The sequence below is a fragment of the Apus apus genome, chromosome 18 (genome assembly GCF_020740795.1).
Source record: "Apus apus isolate bApuApu2 chromosome 18, bApuApu2.pri.cur, whole genome shotgun sequence".
In the NCBI taxonomy this organism is placed as follows: domain Eukaryota; kingdom Metazoa; phylum Chordata; class Aves; order Apodiformes; family Apodidae; genus Apus; species Apus apus.
In genome coordinates this window covers 2,791,108-2,811,930 of record NC_067299.1, presented here as the reverse complement: position 1 = coordinate 2,811,930, position 20,823 = coordinate 2,791,108, and the positions used below count along the sequence as shown (strand labels likewise).

Here is a 20,823-nt window from a genome sequence, read left to right as displayed (position 1 = left end):
GAGAGCCGGGGGAGAGGGTGAGAGGCGGGGGACCAGTTTTTTTAACAGCTCGTTGGCGAGTGGCGAAAGTGCTGGTTGCGGAAGAGCAGTTTGCGGGCTGCGCGCGTCGCTCTGAGGGGAGCCGAGCGGGGCCGGGCGGGGCCGAAGGGCGAACGAGACCCGGGCGGCGGGAAAGGGTCCTGGAGAGGGAAGGGTCCCGGGGAGGGAAAGGGTCCTGGGGACGGAAGGGTCCCGGGGAGGGAAAGGGTCCCTGAGGCGGGAAGGGTCCCTGGGGAGGGAAGGGCCCCTGAGGCGGGAAGGGTCCCTGAGGAAGGAAGGGTCCCTGGGGTGGGAAAGGGTCCCTGGGGTGGGAAAGGGTCCCTGGGGAGGGAAGGGTCCCTGGGGCGCCCACCGCCCCTGAGGTGCCCACCCCACCGCAGCCCGTGGCCGCCGCTCCCCCGAGGGGCTGAGAAGCCACCCCCCCCAAACATCCCTTGTTGCCGCCCAAAGAAAGAAAGACTAGTTTAATTTCCCAACATTTTATTTTAAAAAAGGGATTCTGCTAAAATAGAAACATTATTGGAAAGATGAAATCTAGCAGCAGCGCAGCTGGCTGTGATCTCCAGCTTTATCCCAGTAAGAAAGCTGAGTTTTTCTGCAACGTGTTAGAAGAACTTGGCAAAATGCTGATTTAAGAATGTTTAGTTAAAAATATTCCGAAAAAGTAACAAGGAGACTGAAACTTGACATTTTTTGCTGTGTCACTTATGAGAGCATTGTAGCTTGGGAGTCAAATTCTTCCCTGCATCTCTTTTTTTTTATGAGAATTAATTTAAAACCCCTTCAATCAAGCTTTTGAAGTGTAGTAGATGCATCTATATTGGCAAAATAGTTTCCTTTAATGTTTGTATTGCTTTTCCTTAATAATCCCTAACAGACTTCCTACCATCTGAACAAATACTTAACAGCTATCTATAAAAAAATACAAATACAACAGTTAATGAATAAAAGTTGTCAAATACCAGAAGCACTGTTAGATGAGGGATGAAGAGATTTGAGTTGGAGCAAAAGGGGCTAAGGATGGAGCTTTGTTACTGTCCAGGCTCCTGGTGATCTCTGCTAGTGCCAGGCAGGTGTGTACCCAGTGGTACAGGTATTCAGCTGGAGCCGAGCGGAGCTGCCACACTGCTGCTCTGGGGACACCTGCAACAAAGGAGAGGGGAAACTCCAGAAGCCAAATCAAAAATGACCAGTGTTGACATAAAAGAAGTTCATCCCAGCAGTGGGGTTTCCCCCAAGTGCAGTAATTCCACCCTGGAACACGGTGATGCTCTGAAAAGCACACGGTGCTGTTGTGACAGTGGCTCCTGAAACACAGAGTGCTGCCTTCTTCACTATATTTTATATTGTGATAGGTCCCTTGTTGCACAAAGTGCCCTGTGGTGTTTTACTGCTAAACACTTATTAATTAAAAATATAATTTAAAAAGTACTTTTTTTCCAAGTTTAGAGGTCTTTTAATGAAATTCTATTAAAGGTCAGCACAGAATCTTGCCATTAAAGGTTTCTGTTTCACTGGAGTGTACATGGTTTTGTGTTTTGTTCTATATTACAGCACATGTATATGGAACATACAGGCATTATCCAACATACACCACATGGGAACACTGCTGTTCATTTTAGAGGAATTCCTCTACCTGCTATACATGCATTCACTCTAACACTGCTCTCTTAAAATAAGTTCCATCCTGGGAAACCAACGTTTTGTAGCACAACAGCAGTTTGCCAATGCTGTATTCTTTTAGTTACTTCTACATCCCTAACTGGAGGAAGACTGGATGCTGTAGGCCTGCTTTGTTCTCTCCACTGAATTAATTTAATACATATGAGGAGAACACATGAAAAGGAACTATGACTGCATTAAGTGTTCACTGGTCATCAGTAGGCAGGGTACTGTTGATAAATATTCCCAGCTATATTAACAAGTCTTGTATACATTTGATTTTTAACAGGCCTCTCAGTCTGGCATTAGATCATCAAGGGAGAGATCTCAACAACAGTAATTTCTCTTGTAGAGATATTACACATAATAACAGCCTCTTGACTGCTCTGGCACCAAAACCACTCACATTTATTAAAATAGAGAAAGACAGACTGAAGCCCAGCTCCTGAATATAGCCAGTGAGTATATTAAGTACCTGGCAGATGGTGTTTACAAAGAGGAGGGCTTATACTGTCCTCCCACAGTCATACTGCTGTTTGAAGCTGGGTCAGTCCCTTGGGCAGGGCACAAAGGTCTGAGGTAGATTTACTTGCCAAAAGAACCATCATTCCTAATATGTTTATCTGTAGATTTAAAATGAGATCACTTGTTGTGGTAGGTTTCAAAGCTGATCTGCTCCCCTTTCCTTAAGGCAATGAAATTTGATTTGAAATGTATCAGGTTGACTCGTATTGACCAAAAAAAGACTGCAGACCCCTTATCTGTTGTTTAATTTGTTGTGAAATCAAAGCTAATTTCTGAAGGAAGGACCTTAAAAGCACTCAGCTGAAGGTTGCTACTGACACTTTCATTGCTGAGCCGTGTTTGGTAATCTCACCATTGGTTTCTGACATTTACCAGTGATGCAGTCCAGCAGCAGCTCTGATTCAACTCGCACAGATGCAGCAGTTGGATCAAAGCAATAAATCTCCTGAATCAAATTGTCGTCAAGTTTCTGCAATGCAGAGAACAAAGAGTCAGGTGGTGCTGAAAAACTGGAGAGAGGGTTACAGAATTAAAGATGGCAAAGCCAAGCATATGGGAAATCTGTTATTTAATTGCCAATTCACCCTTGGCAAATTCCACTCAATCTTCTTTGGGGAGGAAGAACAGAAAACAAAGTCTGAACGTTTGGAAGTCTCACCAGTATACACTCACTCCAGTTCTCAGTCTGCTTTGAGCCCTTCCAGTCTGGACGGAAAAGCAACAGCACAGCCTTCACTATGTTATGAAGCAGAGCTGGTGGTTCTGCATAGCTCCTCATTTCAGCAAAGTGTTCAGCACCAAGTTTCTGGATGCACTCGCGCAGGTCCTGCAGCATGAACCGGTGGAACAGAATCCCTGCGTGCCGCAAACGTCCCGTGTGCTCTGCCTCTGGAATCAAGAGCAAACCTTTCAAGAAGTTTCTCAGAAACATCTGTTTCTCAAGACTTATATTATTGACCGAAAGGCCCTGTTTATGATTAACTCTCTGTCTCCATGACTGAAGGATTTGCATAGAACTCAAGTATCCTATGAAACTTTTAAGAGTGGGTATGTGCTTGAGAAGGAGACAAAACTTGCCTCGGGGCAAGCAGAGGTCCTGAGACCATGAAGGTTCAGGCATCCAGGTAATTCTGGAACTGTGACATTCAAATTCTTTTGATCTTAGTTGGGGCAGTTGTGGGGAGGACATGCTAGATCCCTGAGGGCAACAAAGCACCTTGCTTCATACCTTTGATTTCAGTGGGACTTGGGCACAAAATACCCTGTGAACCAGAGTCAAAATCTAAACATTCCATTTAACTGTACTCTTGCTAAGCACTTAGGCTTGCTCAGGGGTAATTTACGTGTACCAAAGGTTTGTATTTGTATTTCCATACTTGTAGGAATGACACTTAGAAGTGGTTTTACTAATTCACTCTGGATGCACAATACCTAGTACATAGGTTGGTTCTGTTTCCTCTGAAGACATCTTCAGTATCTCAGAGCAGGCAGCTTGGGCCATCTTCAGCATTTTCTGCAGGTCTTTCCGTTCCTGAGGTGGCAATTTCTGGTGTCCAGTGCTGATATCATATAAGCCAAGAGCTCCTCCTGAGAGGTCACGGAGAGGAACTGCAATGTGGGATTCTCCATAGACAGAAGTGCAAATGACCTCTGAACTGTCTATGCACTTAAACAGATAATCTCTGAAATGAGAGTGAGGACAGGAAAATGTACTGGGTTTTACTATTCTGGTTTTTTGCAGTAATTTATTTAGCACATTTTGGAAAGATGCCACTCATCTCTTGTTGTTGAAATAAAGGGATTACATTACTAAATCATTGTTTGTTTCTGCCACGGTTTAACAAAATGCGCACAGCTTTTAGTATCATTCAAGCCACATACAAAAAGGAGAAAATAACATTGTGGAACACAAAATGCCTTAGCTGAAGCAATGGCAGAAAATCTTAAGAATTTAACAAAACTTGCTCTAAAAGCAGTTTTGTGCTTGTAACCTCATGGACATTTCTACAGAGTTTTATAAAAAGTAAATAAGCAAATGACTTGTCAAGCAACTTTGAGAACAAGGGTGATAAGCATAAAGGCAAGTCTGTGAGGACCTTGGCAGTGGAAGGAAACAGATAACTGAAGAAAATGAGACTAATATACCCAGGAAAAAAAATTATTCTAAAGACCAAAATGGTTTCATGTAGGCTCTAATCCTGCAAACCTTTCACAGCAGATGTAGAGCTTGCTTGGCAGCTCAGCTGGTGTTATTGGAAGTTAAAGTTTTGCAGGCCTAAACTCCAAGAGAAAAGACTCGTCACCCCTTCACAATTCAGTATCACACACATCTGCAACAGAAACCTTGATAGTGGGGAGCTACAGCCAGACACTTGCAGGTGCTGAACCCTACCTTAAGAGGCTTTCTTTTCTGAGAAGAACAGGAGAGCTATGAATTTCTTTTTGTCCTGCATTATATGTAGTAATCATCTTGTGCAGAGCATAGCCACAAGTCTGCCAGAGAGAAAAGGGAGGTTTAGGTGCATCCAAGAAAGGAACAGCCATTTTGAAGTGTGGAGAGTGAGGAAATTGTTTTCCTAAAGGAAACTCTTATGTCCACTCAAGTGCAATGTGATGCTTTGAAGACATCTCCCAACAATGCTTGATTTTATTCCTAAAGTGTGTTGTTCAAGATGCATGAAGAATGTGCTCTGGACCTCCCTCAGCCAGACAACTTAATCCACCCCCAGGCTCCACACTGAGGAACACCCACAGGCCAAGAAGAGGTTTTCCCTCTTTTTTCCCATCCCCTTGCAGTTCTCTTTCTCATGTCATGTTTGTGTCAGCTTGCCTTGACATGTGAAAAGCACAGAGGGGAGCAAATGACCTGGCTATCAGGCAGCTAACTAGGGAACAGAGCAGGGCCTGGAATGACAACAGAAAGCTGCCAACATAAACCATGCTTATCAGAGGAAGCAGCTGAATTATGGCTACAGCAGATGTCATACAGACTTTGTGATGACACAGGATCAGTCCTAAATATTGCATACATTTTTCATCTTCTTAACTCACTTGCATGTGAAGTGACAAGCTTCCCAGGCCCCGAGTGCCTGCTGAACAACTGGGGTATGATCTGCAGGGAGGGCAGCTGCCTTTGCAAGCTAATTGGGAACAGCCACTTCTTGAGCTGCATTTACATCTTGCCTGCTGACACTAGTTCAGAATAAAGAGCTAATAGATTAGCTGGGACATTCTTTTTTCCTATCAAAATAGTGTAATTTTGACCCGCACAGAATCTCCACAGAAAAGCAGCTCCCTTTGTGGAGGTCCCAGACAGTAAAGCTTTAGCAGAGACTGGGAGTGTTGGCTGCCCCATGGATGGATGGATCTGGGGTTTGGATCTATTGGTTGCTATGCAGCCATGAACACTGAAGTAGGAGAATATTCCTTCTTTCCATGGAGAGGGGGCCATAGCAGGGCTGTTGAATTGTTTTGCGTGGGAGGATAAAAGGCTGGAAAGTGGCCTCCTTTACAGAGGGAACCTTCCCTCTCTTCCTTTGCAGCCCTTTGTTGCCCAGGCAGACACGAGACTCTCAGGCAGGCTTCAGTTTTTATGCTAAAACCACTGGGAAATCAGAGGCAGCTGGAAATAGCAGGTCCTCACTGAAGCAGCCTTGTCAGCCCCGGACTTTCACAGGCCCTTCCACGTACCTGATCTTTGCCAGGCTCCACCAGGTACGCAGTAACAGAGTGGATGTTGGGTGCCTGGGAGTGCAACCATTCCAGAGCAGTAACAGTCATCTGTAGAAGACTTTCCAGCATGCAGATGTGGTGGTAGGCTTTGCTGAAAGCACGAGAGACTCCCTGTGAAAGCAGAACCCTCCAAATGAGCCAGACAGTTCCACATGACTTGGGGAATAAAGTTTGGGAAACATTTACACAGCAAAATGAAGTGAAAGGGTTTTAACAAGTTACTTTAACCACAATTTATAAAGCTGAAAAGTGACTGTGAAATGTCCCTTATCAAATAGTTCTCTAAAGCTCCAGAGTACCCGGGTCACAGCCAAGTCTTAAACTAGACCAAGCTGTTTTTCAGTGGTTTAACCAAGCTGACTGGGAATGTTGGTTTGCTGCGCTCCCTGCTGCCCAGATGGTGCATCCACACTGAGGCTGGTTCTGAAAAGCTTCCCAAACAAATCCAGACTGCTGTTGTTTATAATTATTCCACCATAGAAGAAGTAAGATTTCATGCTGCTTTATGGAAACAAACACAATTATGAGGTTCAGAGCTTCAGGAAAGAAAAGCTAGTGTCTTTGGCCTTTGCACAAAATTGCAATTAGTCAAGAGAAACTTAAATAAATTATTGATGAAGTGATACTTCATCATCAGTTACAGAGAACATGCTAATCTATAAGATATTGATAAGGTATTTTGCTCACACCACTTGCACTAGATACAGTAAAAAGGGTCCCATGGTTCTTTCCTTAGCTGTACATCTGATGTTTACTCAGCTCAAATATGTAACATTTGCATGGTCCTTACACAGCTTTTTCAAGAGTGGTCTGACAAACTGCTCCCTGATGGTGCCCACCTGATAGAACCTGATCTCATGGGTCGGGAAGATGGTTTCCTTAAACTCATCCCGAAGAGTGTCAAGTCCTAGAATGCCAAAGACTCTCCAGTGAGCATCGTGCAGTGGCAGGACCAGGAATGCACCTCTTGTATTCACCACTGGGCGGTCTCTGTTCCAGAAGTGAATATTTCCATGGAGATGAACTCTTGAAACATAGATTGGCTTTCCCTCTTCCACAGCTGTGAAGCTGAACAATAAAGTTATCAGGAGGTTTTTTAAGAACAGCAGAAAACCCTTAGCAAAGCAATAAATACTACAGCTTTTATCTCTCCCTGCTTTTTGGCATCAGAGAAAAAGGTGTCAGCTCCTTACTCTGGGCACACCCAGGAATACCACATTTACCACCTGCATCCCAAAGACTGTGGTAATAAATATGGCACTTTTCATCCTCAGGACATTTTTAGAACATCAGCTAATGAATGCAATGAAAGGGGATACAGAAGCAAGAAGCAGTTAGATTTAATAGGTTAGAAGAGGTAATATTTAAAGAAAGAATCAAATATGTCTAGTTCTTGGAAATTAGAAGTAAAGAGGCATGAAAGCTGTTTATAGTGTAAACACTAGGGAAGGAAAGGCATTGTTCTCAAAAAATATCCTGGGGATGTAAATTGGTGTAAGGGAATAAATTTTTAAAGAAGAAAATGTAGGCCCAATAGACTTCTGCTAAAGGATGAGATTCATTAGCCTGTGAGCTCATCTCCCCAAGGAAAGGAGTGAAATCCCAAACAAAGCAGCTCTAAGTAGACCATGCAAAGGAGAAGGGCATGGATATGATAATGAATCATTCCACAGTGGTCCCTGAGGGGATTTCCTCTCTGGAGTATTTTATAAACCTCTGTTTCCAGTGCACCCCAAGCACAGCCTGGCACCCCTACATTCCAAATATTTTTGAGAAAAAGGAACAGTTCTCTGCAGCTTTTCTTACCTTACTCCTTTCATGTCTCTGTAAAGTGTTTGGTTTAGAACATATGGAGCATCATCTGTGGTACATGCCACATAGTGCAGGAGAAGCTGTCCCCGCTCTGGTGAGAGCTGGTTCTCTTCCAAAAGGGCAATATATGCACTGATCTTCTTGTTATCCCCATAGGCTTCTGCATCCTAGCAACCAAATGTTTCCCATTACATTATGTACATTAGCTGTTGGCCATTACATGTATTTCATGTGCTTAGCACTTGTCTCATTCTTGCTGAGATGTTGTTCTGGGTCACTGATGTTTTATGTCATGCACCAACTGCTTGACATGGATGTGTCTGTGCTGTGATCGTGTCTGACCCGTGTGTTCTGTTACAAACAAAAACACTTTGTATTTTGATTGGCAAGGAAAATTGATTTCTTTTTTCCTGCTGTTAATGGGGAGCAGTTGCTATAAAAATAATCCTTAATTATAACCTGTGCCTAAGCAAAACTCCTATGGATTTCTTCTCCAATAGGAGATTCCTTTGGAAAAATCAGACAACCAAGTGCCAGAGTTGCTACAGCTACAAACCTAAATATTTTAAGAACACTTCAGCTGCTATGAGAGAATCACAGAATCATAGAATGCCAGGTTAGAAGGGACCTCAAGGATCATCTGGTCCAACCTTTTTAGGTACTATTATAGTTTATATGAGGTGGCTCAACACCCTGTTAAGCTGAGACTTAGAACTGTCCAATGTGGGGGAATCTACCACTTCCCTTGGGAGACTAGTCCAAGAAGTTTTGCTTTGGGGAGGGGCTTTAAATGGTGACTACAAACATCTAAAGTTGCAGCTGCAAGTTAAAAAGTAAACTAAATATCTACTACAAATTAACCATCTTTGTCTCAAACTGAGTCTGGTGTGTTTCAATTCAGCAGCTCTAAAACTAGAACTGTGGATTTCCAGATGTGACCTGAAACAGCCCTTCAAAAAGGGAGACATAAATATCCGTGAAATGCATTCTGCATTGGCAGAGCATGGACTAGAATTCCTTTATGGCAGATCTGACCTGTGACTTTCCCTGGATAACCACGGGTTCTCCTCAGCAGCAGAGAAGAGCAGAAAAACACCAGGAAAGCAGCCTCAGATCAGCTTCCCATGCTACCTGCGAGTTCCACTCCAGTGCACCAGGATTTGAAGCCAGTGTCACTATCCCAACACAAGCAACTCTTGTGCTCCCTGAGGTGCATACCTGGGAGATGGCCCTGAACACTGCCTTGTAAACTGGTTCCATGCTTGCTCGGCTGGTCTCAGCTGCTTGCTGGACACTGTGCAGCCATCTCCTCCTGGCAAGGCCCCGCAGACACTCCGTTTGGCTTTGTTTCACCCTTCTGGTCAGAAATTGCACCATATTATCAATAGCTTCATCCTCATTGCCAGGGAACTCGGAAGCAACCAACTCCAGGAAAGTCTGGAATGCCACTGGGGTAAGCTTCTCCACCCTGCTGAGCTGTGGGTAACGGGAGCAGAGGTGTTCCTTTGCTAGTAGAAAAAACAGAAAATAAGACAGGGACAGTCTGAATAAAATGTTCTGCCTTTCATGAATTGTTGAAATAACTGTTGAATATTGTTGAAATAATTGTTGAAATTCAGCATAGTGCTGAATCTCATAAAAGAACAAAAGCTCTGTTGAAGTGATACAGAGGTGGGGACAACTGTGCTCTGGAATCACCTGGACCGCACCAAGAGGTGTAGGTGTGGAGCAAAAAGAGCAGGAAAGCTTTTCTAAGAAACACAAGGTTTAGAAATAGAAATAGAGCAGCTCTGGCTCACGGGGGTGCTCTTGTACAGTCTTTGGAAGTTGCAGGCAGCTTCCTGGTGTATGAAACCTGGGATTCTCTGGGTGCTCTGCCCAAACTGGGCTTGCCCGATCACGCTCCTGGCACTGCCCTCACTAACACTTGCATCATTTTTTTCTGCGTCCTGATTTCAAATCCAGTTGGACCCGAAGCAGTAAAGAAAAGGACAGAGAGCTATTTGTCAAGCTGCTTCCTACTAGAGAACTAAGCAAGCAAAGATACATAGGTCAAAGTGTGACTTTGCTGTTAAGCAGAGTATTTTGTGATCAATACACACAGTGGTCTATAAGGAACTGTGTAATAGAAAGTGCTTTGATGAACGTTGCACAGGAACAGGCAGGGAGCTGCCCTGATTGCCTCCCAGTGCACTCAAGACTCAGATGTTTATGGAGCTGAGAGTCTCCCCCACAGAACTCAGGGGGCATTTTATCACTGATTTCAGCTGTAGTAGTAGCAAGTACTAAATGGCCCCATTCATGGTGGAGCTGACTCTGAACGCTGTCTTATCCTGCCCATCATCTAAAGAACATCCAGTATTATTAAATCTAATTTCTGATTTTCTGACAGAACTAGGATGGAAAGTGTTTTGATGGTATAAAAAAGTTGGGATTTTCACCTGCACATTTTCCTCTCTTTGAAGAAAGAACCCATGAAGTTGAACATGACGTGATCAGTGCCCTTCCTTACTGAGCCACAGCATAATGAGTTGCTTTTCCCATCATATCTGTAATTTTACACTTGCAAGGAAAATCTAATAATTCTACCCACTTTTCACTCTGTGTTTTCATTCAGGAGGAGTGCAATGTCTGTGAGCCCTTCCCTCAAAGCTGCTTGTTCCCCACTGTCTTTGAGAGATTAGATTGAAGCAGCTAGAAATAGTTTGCTGTTGCTCGTAGGTGGTATTGATTGTGCTGTGCTATCTTTCTGTGTCTTTGTCCTTTAGTTTATGAGCCCTTCACAGAAGGGACTATGTCCTTCCATATTTCTGCAGTGTGTTCTGGCATGCTTTGAATCAAAGAGAGTTGTAAACTGCCCATTTCTGCTGTGGCTGTGCAGCCTGGAGACCAATAACTGCAGCACACCAGTGCACTCCCCACCCCACCAGCTGCCTCAAGTGAGCTAAAGGATAAAGAGATTTTGGTGGTTGCCAAAATGAGCCATTTTTAGTAATGTACAGCAGAACAAGCAACATGAAGTTGAGCATGGAGATGAATAAACCAGTCCTCTCCACCCAAGCACACATGCAGACATGTTCTTAATTGCTAATACAGTATTTCACCTAATGCCCACATGTTAATATGTATGAGGCTGCCAGACAGGTCCAGGTGAACCTGCAGCTCTTCTCTCTGACCCAATTCTACTCTCTCAAGGACCAAATTTGCTAAGTTTATTTGGAGAAATTAAACAACACAGAAGGAAGACTCAAAAGTTATCTAGTTCATGAGAGCTGTGCAACAGTGTGCAGTGCTAAAGGCTATTTGAGATCCATAAGGAAAGCTGGAGTTCTCTCCTATGAGATACATTCCTGCAGGCAGCACATTAAAATGTACCTATTAAAAATACCTGGATAACACAAAGAGGCTAGACAAAAAGCACAAAATGTGTCTTCAGGCTTTATGTATGTTTTTCACTGCCATATCTCAACTGCATATTGCATGTTACAGCTGAAATCACTTTTTAAACCCATCACAATGTTCTGAAAGCATTGGGCTACCTCTCTGAGTGGGAATCTGATGCAGGGGGAGTCTCATACAGGAGGAGAGGATGGAGCTGTGGAGTAACAAGCAGGTCTGGACAACTGTTCCTTTTATACATCACACCATCTATGTTTATGACTGGTTTCAAAACACAAAATGACTGGTGCTTGCCAACAAATTCATGAGCACTGTTGGTGAATGGTTCAAGACCTACTGAGTTGACATTGCTCTCTCAGAGTGGAGCTCTTTGCTTACCGTTCCTCAAGGCTTCTTCTTCCATCCCTTCCTTGAATGTGCTTAGAACAGCATTCACCTCTTCCAGGTTCAGAAGCCCAGATGCATTTTTATCCCACTTTTCAAAAAGTGCCTCCAGCAGCAGTTTCCGTTGCGCCAAGCGAGAGCTGTGGTCAACCTGCAGCAGAGGAACAGCCAGTCTTTGGGAACTCCTGGGCAGTGCTGCTCAGTGGCTGCACAAATATGGAAAATGCAGTAACTCCTGTGGGCCAGGCCAAATCTGTAAATACACAGCTCAGACCTGGTGATGAATCACTAAACCTGAGAGTTATTTGGAACTGCGAAGCACAGCCAACAGTTCAGTTTTACCAGGCAGAATCAGCACAGCAGAGGGGTATTTCCCAGTGAGCAAACAAAGCCCATGCTGGATCTAAAGTGAGATCAACTCAGCCCAGTGCAAGTTGCCCAGAATACAAATGTCTTCTCAGCAAGAACTAACCACAGCCCTGTTAGTAACACCCAAAGATGTGATGGTTTGTATTTCCACACGTTGTTATTTTGCTGGTGCTGCCCCAAAGAGTGTGGACTCCAAGCAAATGCGTGTCCAATTTGTCCTTCAAACCCAGTCCTTGCACAACACAAGGAGTGGAATTCTCTCAAAGGCTGAAATGCTGGCAGTGTGTGTTGTGTTCAGCATGAGGACAGCAGAGCCGTCAGATCCAATATCTCACCCAAATTAGGTCAGCAGCAGAGGGAAACCAGAGAGACATCTGAGGAAAATGCAGCTAGAGAGGCTACTATGGACAGAGCCACCAGGAAATGTATCTGTGCTCTGAGGTGATACAGGGCACCCTGTGCATGAGGATATTGCTGAAGGGGAATATGTTTTCTCAACACATGGGACGAGCACCTTGTAGCTGAAACACAAAGAAGCATGTGTACAGCCACATGCAGCCATGCACATAGCAAGACCTAACACACTTGTTTTAAAACCCTTCCCAAAACATCCACAACCTCATGTGTACATGCCAGTGCAGTAGGTCAGAGATCAGGTTCTTGGCTATTATAAAAATGAATAAGCAGAATGGAATGTTTTGATGTCTTTCACAATTAGCTATCAACCTGCTGTTCTCACTGAGTCCAGCTCAGAACAGACAGGCAACCTCTTCCAGGATGAGTCTGTCATCACTGGTAGAGCTAAGGGCTAGGGAGGGAGGGTCCATATGAATACAAAGGGGTAAAAGGTCTCTTGAAGGAACAGAGAACACAAAGCTGCAAGTGAACAGCTCTGGCAGCATGAGATGGAAAGTTGACTCTGTCAGTGTCTGTGGGCATCTGCTTGGTTTTTGTTTGATCATGGGATCAGCAAAACTTATCAATATTTACTTTTTGTAGCTGTTCCATTTTTTCCTCTTCTGTCTGTTGGTATCCTTCTTTGATAAATGCAACAAGTCTCTTCAGAGTAGGCAGTGAAATGTCTTCACCAACAAAGGTCTCCATGAGGTGCACGAACCGTGGCAGGTTGAGGCAGCTCTCATTGAAGGCACTCCTGGTAGGAGAAGCCCAGCGCTCCTGAATCCCTGCCATGAGGGGGTGTAGGTCTGGAAGGCAGAAGGCACAGTGTGTTGTGGGAGCCAAATGCTGCCCTAAAGCCACGTGGCAGGTACCAACGCACTCCTGAATCCTGCGCTTCCTACCAGTGAAATCACAGCTGGTTAGGGACTGGGCCTGTCCTGACCAACAGCCTTAATCTGCTTATACTTTTCTAATAGCATCTCTTCAGATTCATGCTCCAACCCATCATGGGTGCTGTCATACAACCAGGTCAAATCACTGAATACAGGTGAGCTGATATTGCTGTTACACAGCAAGTGACCTTCCAAGACAAAGCCTGCACTGCTCTTCTCCTGAGGTCAGCCTCAGGAATGAGTGTTTGTATTCTTGTCCAAACCTTCAGCTCTCAGCAGTACTGACATGTCTGCAGACTCTGCCAGCCATTCTGTCCCCAAGTGAACACAAAACATTTTGACCAAATACCTGGAAATTTAGTGTTTGCATACTTCCAGTCCTCTGGAATTTTCGTTCCATACCTGCGATTTAGGTCATAAGTCAGAAAGTCACCTGGTGAAAGATAAAACATACCTTGTGATGATGCAAGCTTTTGACAAAGACACAAGATACAGCTTTTTCAAGCCACAGTTTTAAAGCAGATGAAAAGAGCTGACATGAGCAGTCACCTGACCATGGCACTTCAAACTCCTGGTCAGCTTCATCTGGAGAATCCTGTCTGTCTGAGCATGCTGGACCTGCAATTTTAAAAAGAAATCTCCCATGAGCCAGACTTTACTAGTCTGGTCACCCTGCTGATTAAAATGTAAAATCTACCTCTGTGTCTTTGGAGTTACCCTTGTTATCAGTAGCTGTTTATTTTTACTTTCTGGAAATGCTGCTTCCTAAAATTCACCTGGTGAATGTTGCATTTCTTAAAGCAGCTACAAATATCCATTTAAGCAAGAGTAGTAAGATAATTTTTTTCCCAAGATATGCTCAAAATTGGATTCAAACTGCTTTTTTCCATCCACCTTTCTCTCAAAGAGCCTCATACAACCAAACCATCATTTCTGCAAGGACAGGGTAGGAATCTGCTCTGAGGATGGAAGCACTGCAAGCCCCCAACGATGTGGGGTGAGTATCCAGGGACTGGCTGAGTGACAAGGCAGTGCTGTATGCTGGAAGCTCACCAGAGAAAGCTGTAGGTACCAGTGGGCTGTACCATCAGCTTTACAGCTCTTTAGGTAGTAAGTCTGTCACTGGACTGCTCTGGCAGTCAAGACCCAGTTCTCACAGTGCTTCAAACTGTGAGACACAAGAGTGTACTCACAGAGGAAGCCAGCAAGGAAGGTGGTCTTTCTGGTGTGGTGAAGAAAGTGCCTCTTATGAAACACACAGTTGCCCAACCACAGCCTTCCTAGAACAGGGACCTTTGTACACAACTAAGAAGGACAGTAGTCCTTTGGAAACCAGTGAGATATTAAAGTAAAACATTCATGTTATATGTTCTCCTAATAAATCTCTCTATGGACAATCACAGCCTAAAAATCATTTAAATCATCTCTGTGTTCACCACGCTCAGGCTTCTGTCTTGCTATACTGATATTACACAGCATAAAGTTTCTCTTTATTATAAAAAAGCTGCTGCTTCAGAAAGTCCCTACTTGAATTAATGTGTCTGCTCAGTGCCTTGAATCCAGATCACCAGCAAAGTGATTCACTTGCCATCCTGGGAGAGGAACAGACTCTGAGACCCTGACAGAAGACACCACGATGAGAAGATACCAAAGTCTTATGTACTCAGAAATCACTCACACACTTTCAATATGTTTGAAATGGATTAAAACCACACCTACAGTTAAACCAATCCAAATGTATACGTTGAAAAAGACTAAGGCCTGCCAGAGTAAAGGATAAGGCTTTGTCTTTACCTTGGTCTTGCAGAAGGTCCTCATCTGGCGGTCTTGTCTCTGAGCTTGTCTGCTGGTCCAACTGGCTGCCAGGCTGCCCAGAAACACTCTCTTTTTCTGTAGGAGTTGTCTTCACAACCTCTGCAACTGGAGCATCCATGTCTGCCATAGCTTTGTCTTCCGAGGTCATGGCTGTAGCTTCAGGTGTTGGTCCTGAAATGATGCTGGTTGTCTCTGCAGTCTGATTGTCCTCCTGACTGCCTTGTCCTTCTGAGCCAGGTTCTCCGGCTGAGCTAACATAATCTTCCCTCTTTGTTTCTGAATCAGGCTCTCTACCCAGACTAATTTCTTCTTTCTCCACCTGTTTTTCAGGTCCAGGTTCTCCATCTCTCCTGGGACTGTACCCAGCAGAGGTTGATCCTAGGAAAGCTTCCTCTTGTCTGTCTGCACTTGCAGAATCAGTTTGCTTCTCAGTTTCGGTATTTTCCTGAAAACTGGATTCCTCACTCTGTATTGCACCTCCATCCAAACCACTGGCTTCAAAGTCAGTGCTTTTCACTGCAGACACATCATCCACTCCCTCAGAAACTTCTGTTTGAGACACAACTAACTTCTCACTGGGCTCCTTACAAACCTTCAGGTCAACAAGGCCTCCCCATAAATCAGCAAGCTCAATCTCTTGTGGCTCAATTATTGGCCCTAAAATAGAAAAAATATTGATGATCGTTTCAATTGGTTTTATGTATTTATTATTGCTCTCTAGTATTGCATAAGAATATTTAAAGAAAAAAAAGGAAGAAGAAAGGTATTTCTTAGCAAACACAATCTGGGAGCACCTTCTGCAAACACACGTCTCAGAAACACAGACCTTCTGAATAAAGTCTTGGCCTGCACTTGTTAATGTTGATTATACCACATCTTTTGAGATAAAAACCATGTTTCATAATTCTCCACACTAAGAAGAAAAGCTGTCGTTTGCCCTGCATTTGATCTTAGCAATTACATAATGTCCAGTATCTTAGAAATATTTTACTTTCATGGCGATGATTCTCTGTGGTGTTTCTTTATCTTTCCATGTTCCTGGAGAAATTTTAGTGTAAACACAAAATTAACTTCTAATACTGCTCACTAAGAAAGCCCAGTTGTTTCAGGAAAAGCAGTCTGTCTTTATTCCTATTCCAAAAAGTACTTCAGAATTTTTCAGGAAGGCAAAGGTTTGGATGCTGAAATATTTCTGTACGTTGCATCACAGTTTACAAAACATCTTTGCAAATCGTGGTGTAGAGGTCACCACATCCATCTGGGTCCTTTTTTAGGCTCTGTCCATTGCTTCTAACATTTCTAAACCACATATTAACAGTACAATGTCATGTGACCTAATGATTTAACCACAAATGAAACATTCCAGGTACTCACACTGCCTTGGGTTACAGAATCCCCTCTTGGCAACCACTGGGTTCTTGTCATAGAATTCTACCAGCAGGGCAAGTGTTTTTTGTCTGTCTAAGACACCAACCTAGACAAAAAGATGAGAATTATTGGCTTTTTTCTTGTGGTTCTTGGGAATTATTTCCAAATTTGCAGCACTACAAAGGCACTACTAGCTAAGAATTACCTATGACTGAAAATTACCCATTACCAGAACGTGAGTACAAATTGCAGATAATTTATTTCGCAGAGGCAAAAAATTCTTCTCTGGGCTTAGCTGGAACTCCTCAGACATGTTGCTTTGCAGGCACATCCTCTTGCATATTCCTTACAAATTATAGTTGGATGATTTTAACCACTTCTGTCAAAGGAATTTTCATGCAAAGATCAAAGATTCAACATTTCACACTTTCAGGACAAATATGCATTGCCTGACAAGTGTTATGGAACAATTTTCACATATTATGGGGCTGTGCTGTGTTATGCTAGTGAGTGCACATTGTAGTTGGGTTTTGTGTCCCCTCGTTTCCTTTGAAGCAGGAGGGATTGGCAACTGCCTGGGAAAGGAATCAGTCCAAAAATCTGAGCTATTATGATAACCTCCCTAATTTCCTTTAAAAAATCATACACTTTTGTCCTTAGAGGTGAGGGAGGTATCAGTAGTTCCAGTGCAGAGGAACATGCAGATTTTATGAAGTCCTCATTGCTCAGGGTGAGTGTATATAGACAATAAAAGCAGGAAAAGACAATTAAATGGGTTATTTCCAATCAGGAAATGGTGAGTTTAAAAAGTGAAGCAAACCTAAACCATTGCAAGTTTTCCATTCTATGATTAATTCCTGTTGTCATTACTTCAGTCCTGCCACCTTGCTAATCTCCCTCCCCTTAGTGAAATACAGTAGTTAATTAGAGAACAGATTTACTTAAGTTCATTATCTGTAGCAAGTAGCTTTCCATCTGAGTTATTGATTTCCTTTTCACATTTTGCTCCTAAGGGCTGCAAAATGGAAAATTCACCAGCTTTTAATTCTTTGTGAACTTTTCCTGCCCTTAGGCTGAAGAAATCAAGGAAGAAGTGTGTTGCTCCTTTCTGGAAAGGAGCTCAAGATGCCTGTGTTGTTTAGAACCTAAAATTTTAATAAATGGCAGCAACGTGAGGAACAGAGGACTTGAAAACAACTGAGAGGTGCCCATCACCTACTGGTGAAGTGGTTCCCAAGGAGGCTGACACTGAAATCTAAGTGGATTCATCACATTTTCTGTTACTGCAACACCTTGCCTCTAAAGGGAATAGAATGAGTATTTTTTTTCAAATTCTGAGGAAAGGATCAGAACTGCATTTTAACCTGCTGTCCAGTTCAGTTGTAGTGTTTCAGGCTCCTGTAACTTAATTCCCAATGGGAAAAAAATGATGGAGATTACAGTTGAACTTCATCCATGTGTGGGTTTGGAAGAACAAATGTCATCACATAATTCAGTCCCTAAGCTTACAAAAGGTAGGCCCTGATTCCCAGCATCTTCATCTTCTTGACATTAATATACAAATATCTTGCATGTTCCCATGCAAACATCTATTTCTGCTGTTTGGTTTTCAGCTGAATATGTCAGATCCAATTCTGCATCCATTTAGTAGATACACAAACACAGAATGTGTTTCTGAAGATGTTACCTGATCACTGCACAATATTTGGATTCTCCAGTCAGTATTTCCATTACACACACTTAATTTTCCCTTTAAATTTCCTCAGCTGTTACTTGCCACAATCATCTGCTGGTTGCCTCGAGGCTGCAGCACTAATGCAAGGCTTTGTTTCATTAAAAAAGTAAATCAATCAATGAAATATTATTTAAAAGAAAATTAAAATGTTGTTTTGGGGATTCAGATACTTTTTTGTCATCTTAAAATAATATACTTGGAGGATTTAGAAAACTCAGATTCTAGAAAAGGTTTTTGATTATTTAGATTAAATCATTTTGGGCTTATATATTGTTAAAAATAGTAAATTCCTTTCAAGAAATTACTGAATATGAATTAGGGGTATATTTTCCACCTTGTTTTAAAATTTCCAATTTATACAGATTTGCCAGAGACCTGTTATTTCAGGACCTTTTCCCTTACAACTGACCCTGAGAGGAATATGTCACAGTAAAGAGAGGAGCTTTACAACAGGAGAACCACTTCCAAGGTCCCATACCTGTTACATCACCTTTCTGGGTTCCTGAGTTCACCAGGAAAGGTCATGTTGCTTTGTACTTGGTATGTCAGTGGGGAGGCTGATGAAAGGCTCCTGCCTGTCAGCCCCTGGTACAAGACAGGTTCAGCATCCCCTGTAAATACCAGCAGCCCATCTGTGTTTGTACAGCTGCCCAAAACTTGTCTCCACCTCTAACTAGTGCCAGCTCTAGTGGCTGGAGAGTTGAAACACGTTGAGCCAATTTTCTTGTCACCTCGATATTGGCAGGTGATGATTCTTGGTTGTTTTCAGCAATGTTCTGTGAGTAATTCCTTTAGCAACACAGACCAAACCAGACTTGCCATTTACTCAGTGGTAAGTCAGTGTTTAACCTCTTGATTGTTTTTCTGGAAATGTGATGTGTGTATCTTGAACACCACAATGTGCTTCTTAGTGAGCATGCTGGGAAGAACAGACAGCCAGAGAAGGTCAGGAGAAAGCAGGCTTTGTTGTTGCTGTACTGCAAGAAAGGTGATCAGAAGTGTCTCAAACTTCACTAGTTGGAAAACTGATCTCTGACTAAATTCAGTTGCATTTAAAGATCCCGGGCTTAAAATGTCCCTGAAAATTAATGCAGATTGTGTTATCACGTATAAAAGAAACTAGACTTGATACCCATGAGCACAGAGAAACAATAAGCTTAAAATTAACAGAGCTATTGCCTTTTGGGGCATCGGAGCAGTGACTCAGCTGGGTTGTGGCATTGCCTTGGAAAGTTTCTGCTTCAGTGTAGAGTCCAGGCTGTTCTGGCTGAGCTGCCATCCTTCTGGATGCATGCATGTGAAATCATAATAATGATCATGTGGACACCTTCTAATTTGACTGTAATTTAAACACTGCTCTCTCAGCTCCCTGGCCCTAATTGCAGCTCACTGAGGCAGCCAGCACGCTCACCATGCAGACTGGAAGAACTGCTACCAAACACATGGAAATGAGGAACTGAAACAACTGCTCTGCTGTGCTGTGCAGAATGAGCACTACAGGTAATGGATCCCATTCAGCTGCTGCAAGTCCTCGCTTTGGTTTGCATCTTTTCTCTTCCCCATGGGTACAGTCCAGCAGGACTTATTGGAGCTACACAAAAGAAACGAGGACAGGTTTAGAAGAGCCGTGTGGTCCACAGCACAGTTTAGTGAGCTCAGTTTGCAGAGCAAGGCTGCCTCGGGGGCTGGAAACAGCAACCATGTTTGTGCTCTGCTGTTTTTTTTCCTGGGCAGCGCTGGCGTCTGTGCTGATGGCTGCTCCCTCCTGTCATGTTGTGCTAGCATTTTTGGCTCTTTGCCTCTGAAATTCCACTGGGATTAGTAGCATGGAGATGGTGATTACTGCCACAGAAATAATAGGGAGAAAGTGACATTCAAACATGAGAGAGAAAGAGGGATCCTTCCAAAACGCAAGGCAAAGAGAGGACTCAGCTTTAGCTATTACTCTACCCAGGAGGATACATCGTAGCTCTTCTTGACAGAGCAATTGTAAAATGAAATGTCTTCTAACTGCGAAGTACACACGTTTCTTTCCCCATCCCTGAAAGAGCAGCTTGCCTGATATTCTCTAAAACACACCATTGCTGTTGAAACTTGCCGTGTAATTCCATTCTCTGAGAGGCAATGACACGTAGCATGACACTGCAGAGCACAGCTCGCTCTGGATACATGCTGCAAACATCACCAGGGAGTGCAAAATATCGTTTATGCAGGGGAGAAAATGGCAAGATCATGGCAACTGTTTGCTGTGTAGTAGCCAGCAACTGGCTCACTGAGGCATATTTTTTGGTGAAGGCCAAGTTTTTAGGAATAGCTTATACCATTGACTCTTGAGCTTCTACTATTTACTGGTTTTCTAACAAGTCTAGCTTTTAATGGGAATGCAGATGTACTCGGGAGCTGAGAGATAGAGTTTAGAGCTGCTGAAAACCAAATTATGGCTTTTGAGTTCCAATTCTGTAACTGATTCATTTTATTTTAATTTCCTGCCCATAAATTGGGGCTGAAGTTCACAGTACTTTTCCCAGAGAGGTTGTAAAGATAGCTTATTTTGCATTTAAAATTTAAACTACTATGAGATTTATTGATAGAAGCCCCAAAGGTGAATAAATTAATACAACATAATTAATGCAATATATGTTACTATTGTAAAGGTCAATATATACCAGGTTATCTTTTTCTGAAGTATGG

At 43.1% G+C, this 20,823-nt stretch overlaps 1 protein-coding gene across 4 annotated transcripts in view; it reads right to left on the bottom strand.

Moving 5' to 3' along the window:
* Positions 1-502: 502 nt before the first annotated feature.
* EFCAB5 (EF-hand calcium binding domain 5) overlaps positions 503-20,823 on the bottom strand; it is a 34,211-nt gene continuing 13,890 nt past the window's right edge. For 3 of the 4 annotated variants that reach the window (XM_051635463.1, XM_051635465.1, XM_051635464.1), the window contains 15 exons: positions 16,404-16,503; positions 15,009-15,686; positions 13,764-13,832; positions 13,564-13,647; positions 12,913-13,127; positions 11,548-11,704; positions 8,989-9,278; positions 7,765-7,937; positions 6,798-7,026; positions 5,917-6,069; positions 4,619-4,719; positions 3,658-3,908; positions 2,885-3,114; positions 2,599-2,695; positions 503-1,182 (listed from right to left, as the gene is read on the bottom strand). In XM_051635463.1, the coding sequence (XP_051491423.1) occupies positions 1,013-1,182; positions 2,599-2,695; positions 2,885-3,114; positions 3,658-3,908; positions 4,619-4,719; positions 5,917-6,069; positions 6,798-7,026; positions 7,765-7,937; positions 8,989-9,278; positions 11,548-11,704; positions 12,913-13,127; positions 13,564-13,647; positions 13,764-13,832; positions 15,009-15,686; positions 16,404-16,503 (2,997 nt within the window). In that variant the 3' untranslated portion in view covers positions 503-1,012. The remainder of the gene's footprint in view (positions 1,183-2,598; positions 2,696-2,884; positions 3,115-3,657; positions 3,909-4,618; positions 4,720-5,916; positions 6,070-6,797; positions 7,027-7,764; positions 7,938-8,988; positions 9,279-11,547; positions 11,705-12,912; positions 13,128-13,563; positions 13,648-13,763; positions 13,833-15,008; positions 15,687-16,403; positions 16,504-20,823) is intronic. The other variant, XM_051635466.1, reaches the window with a different exon arrangement.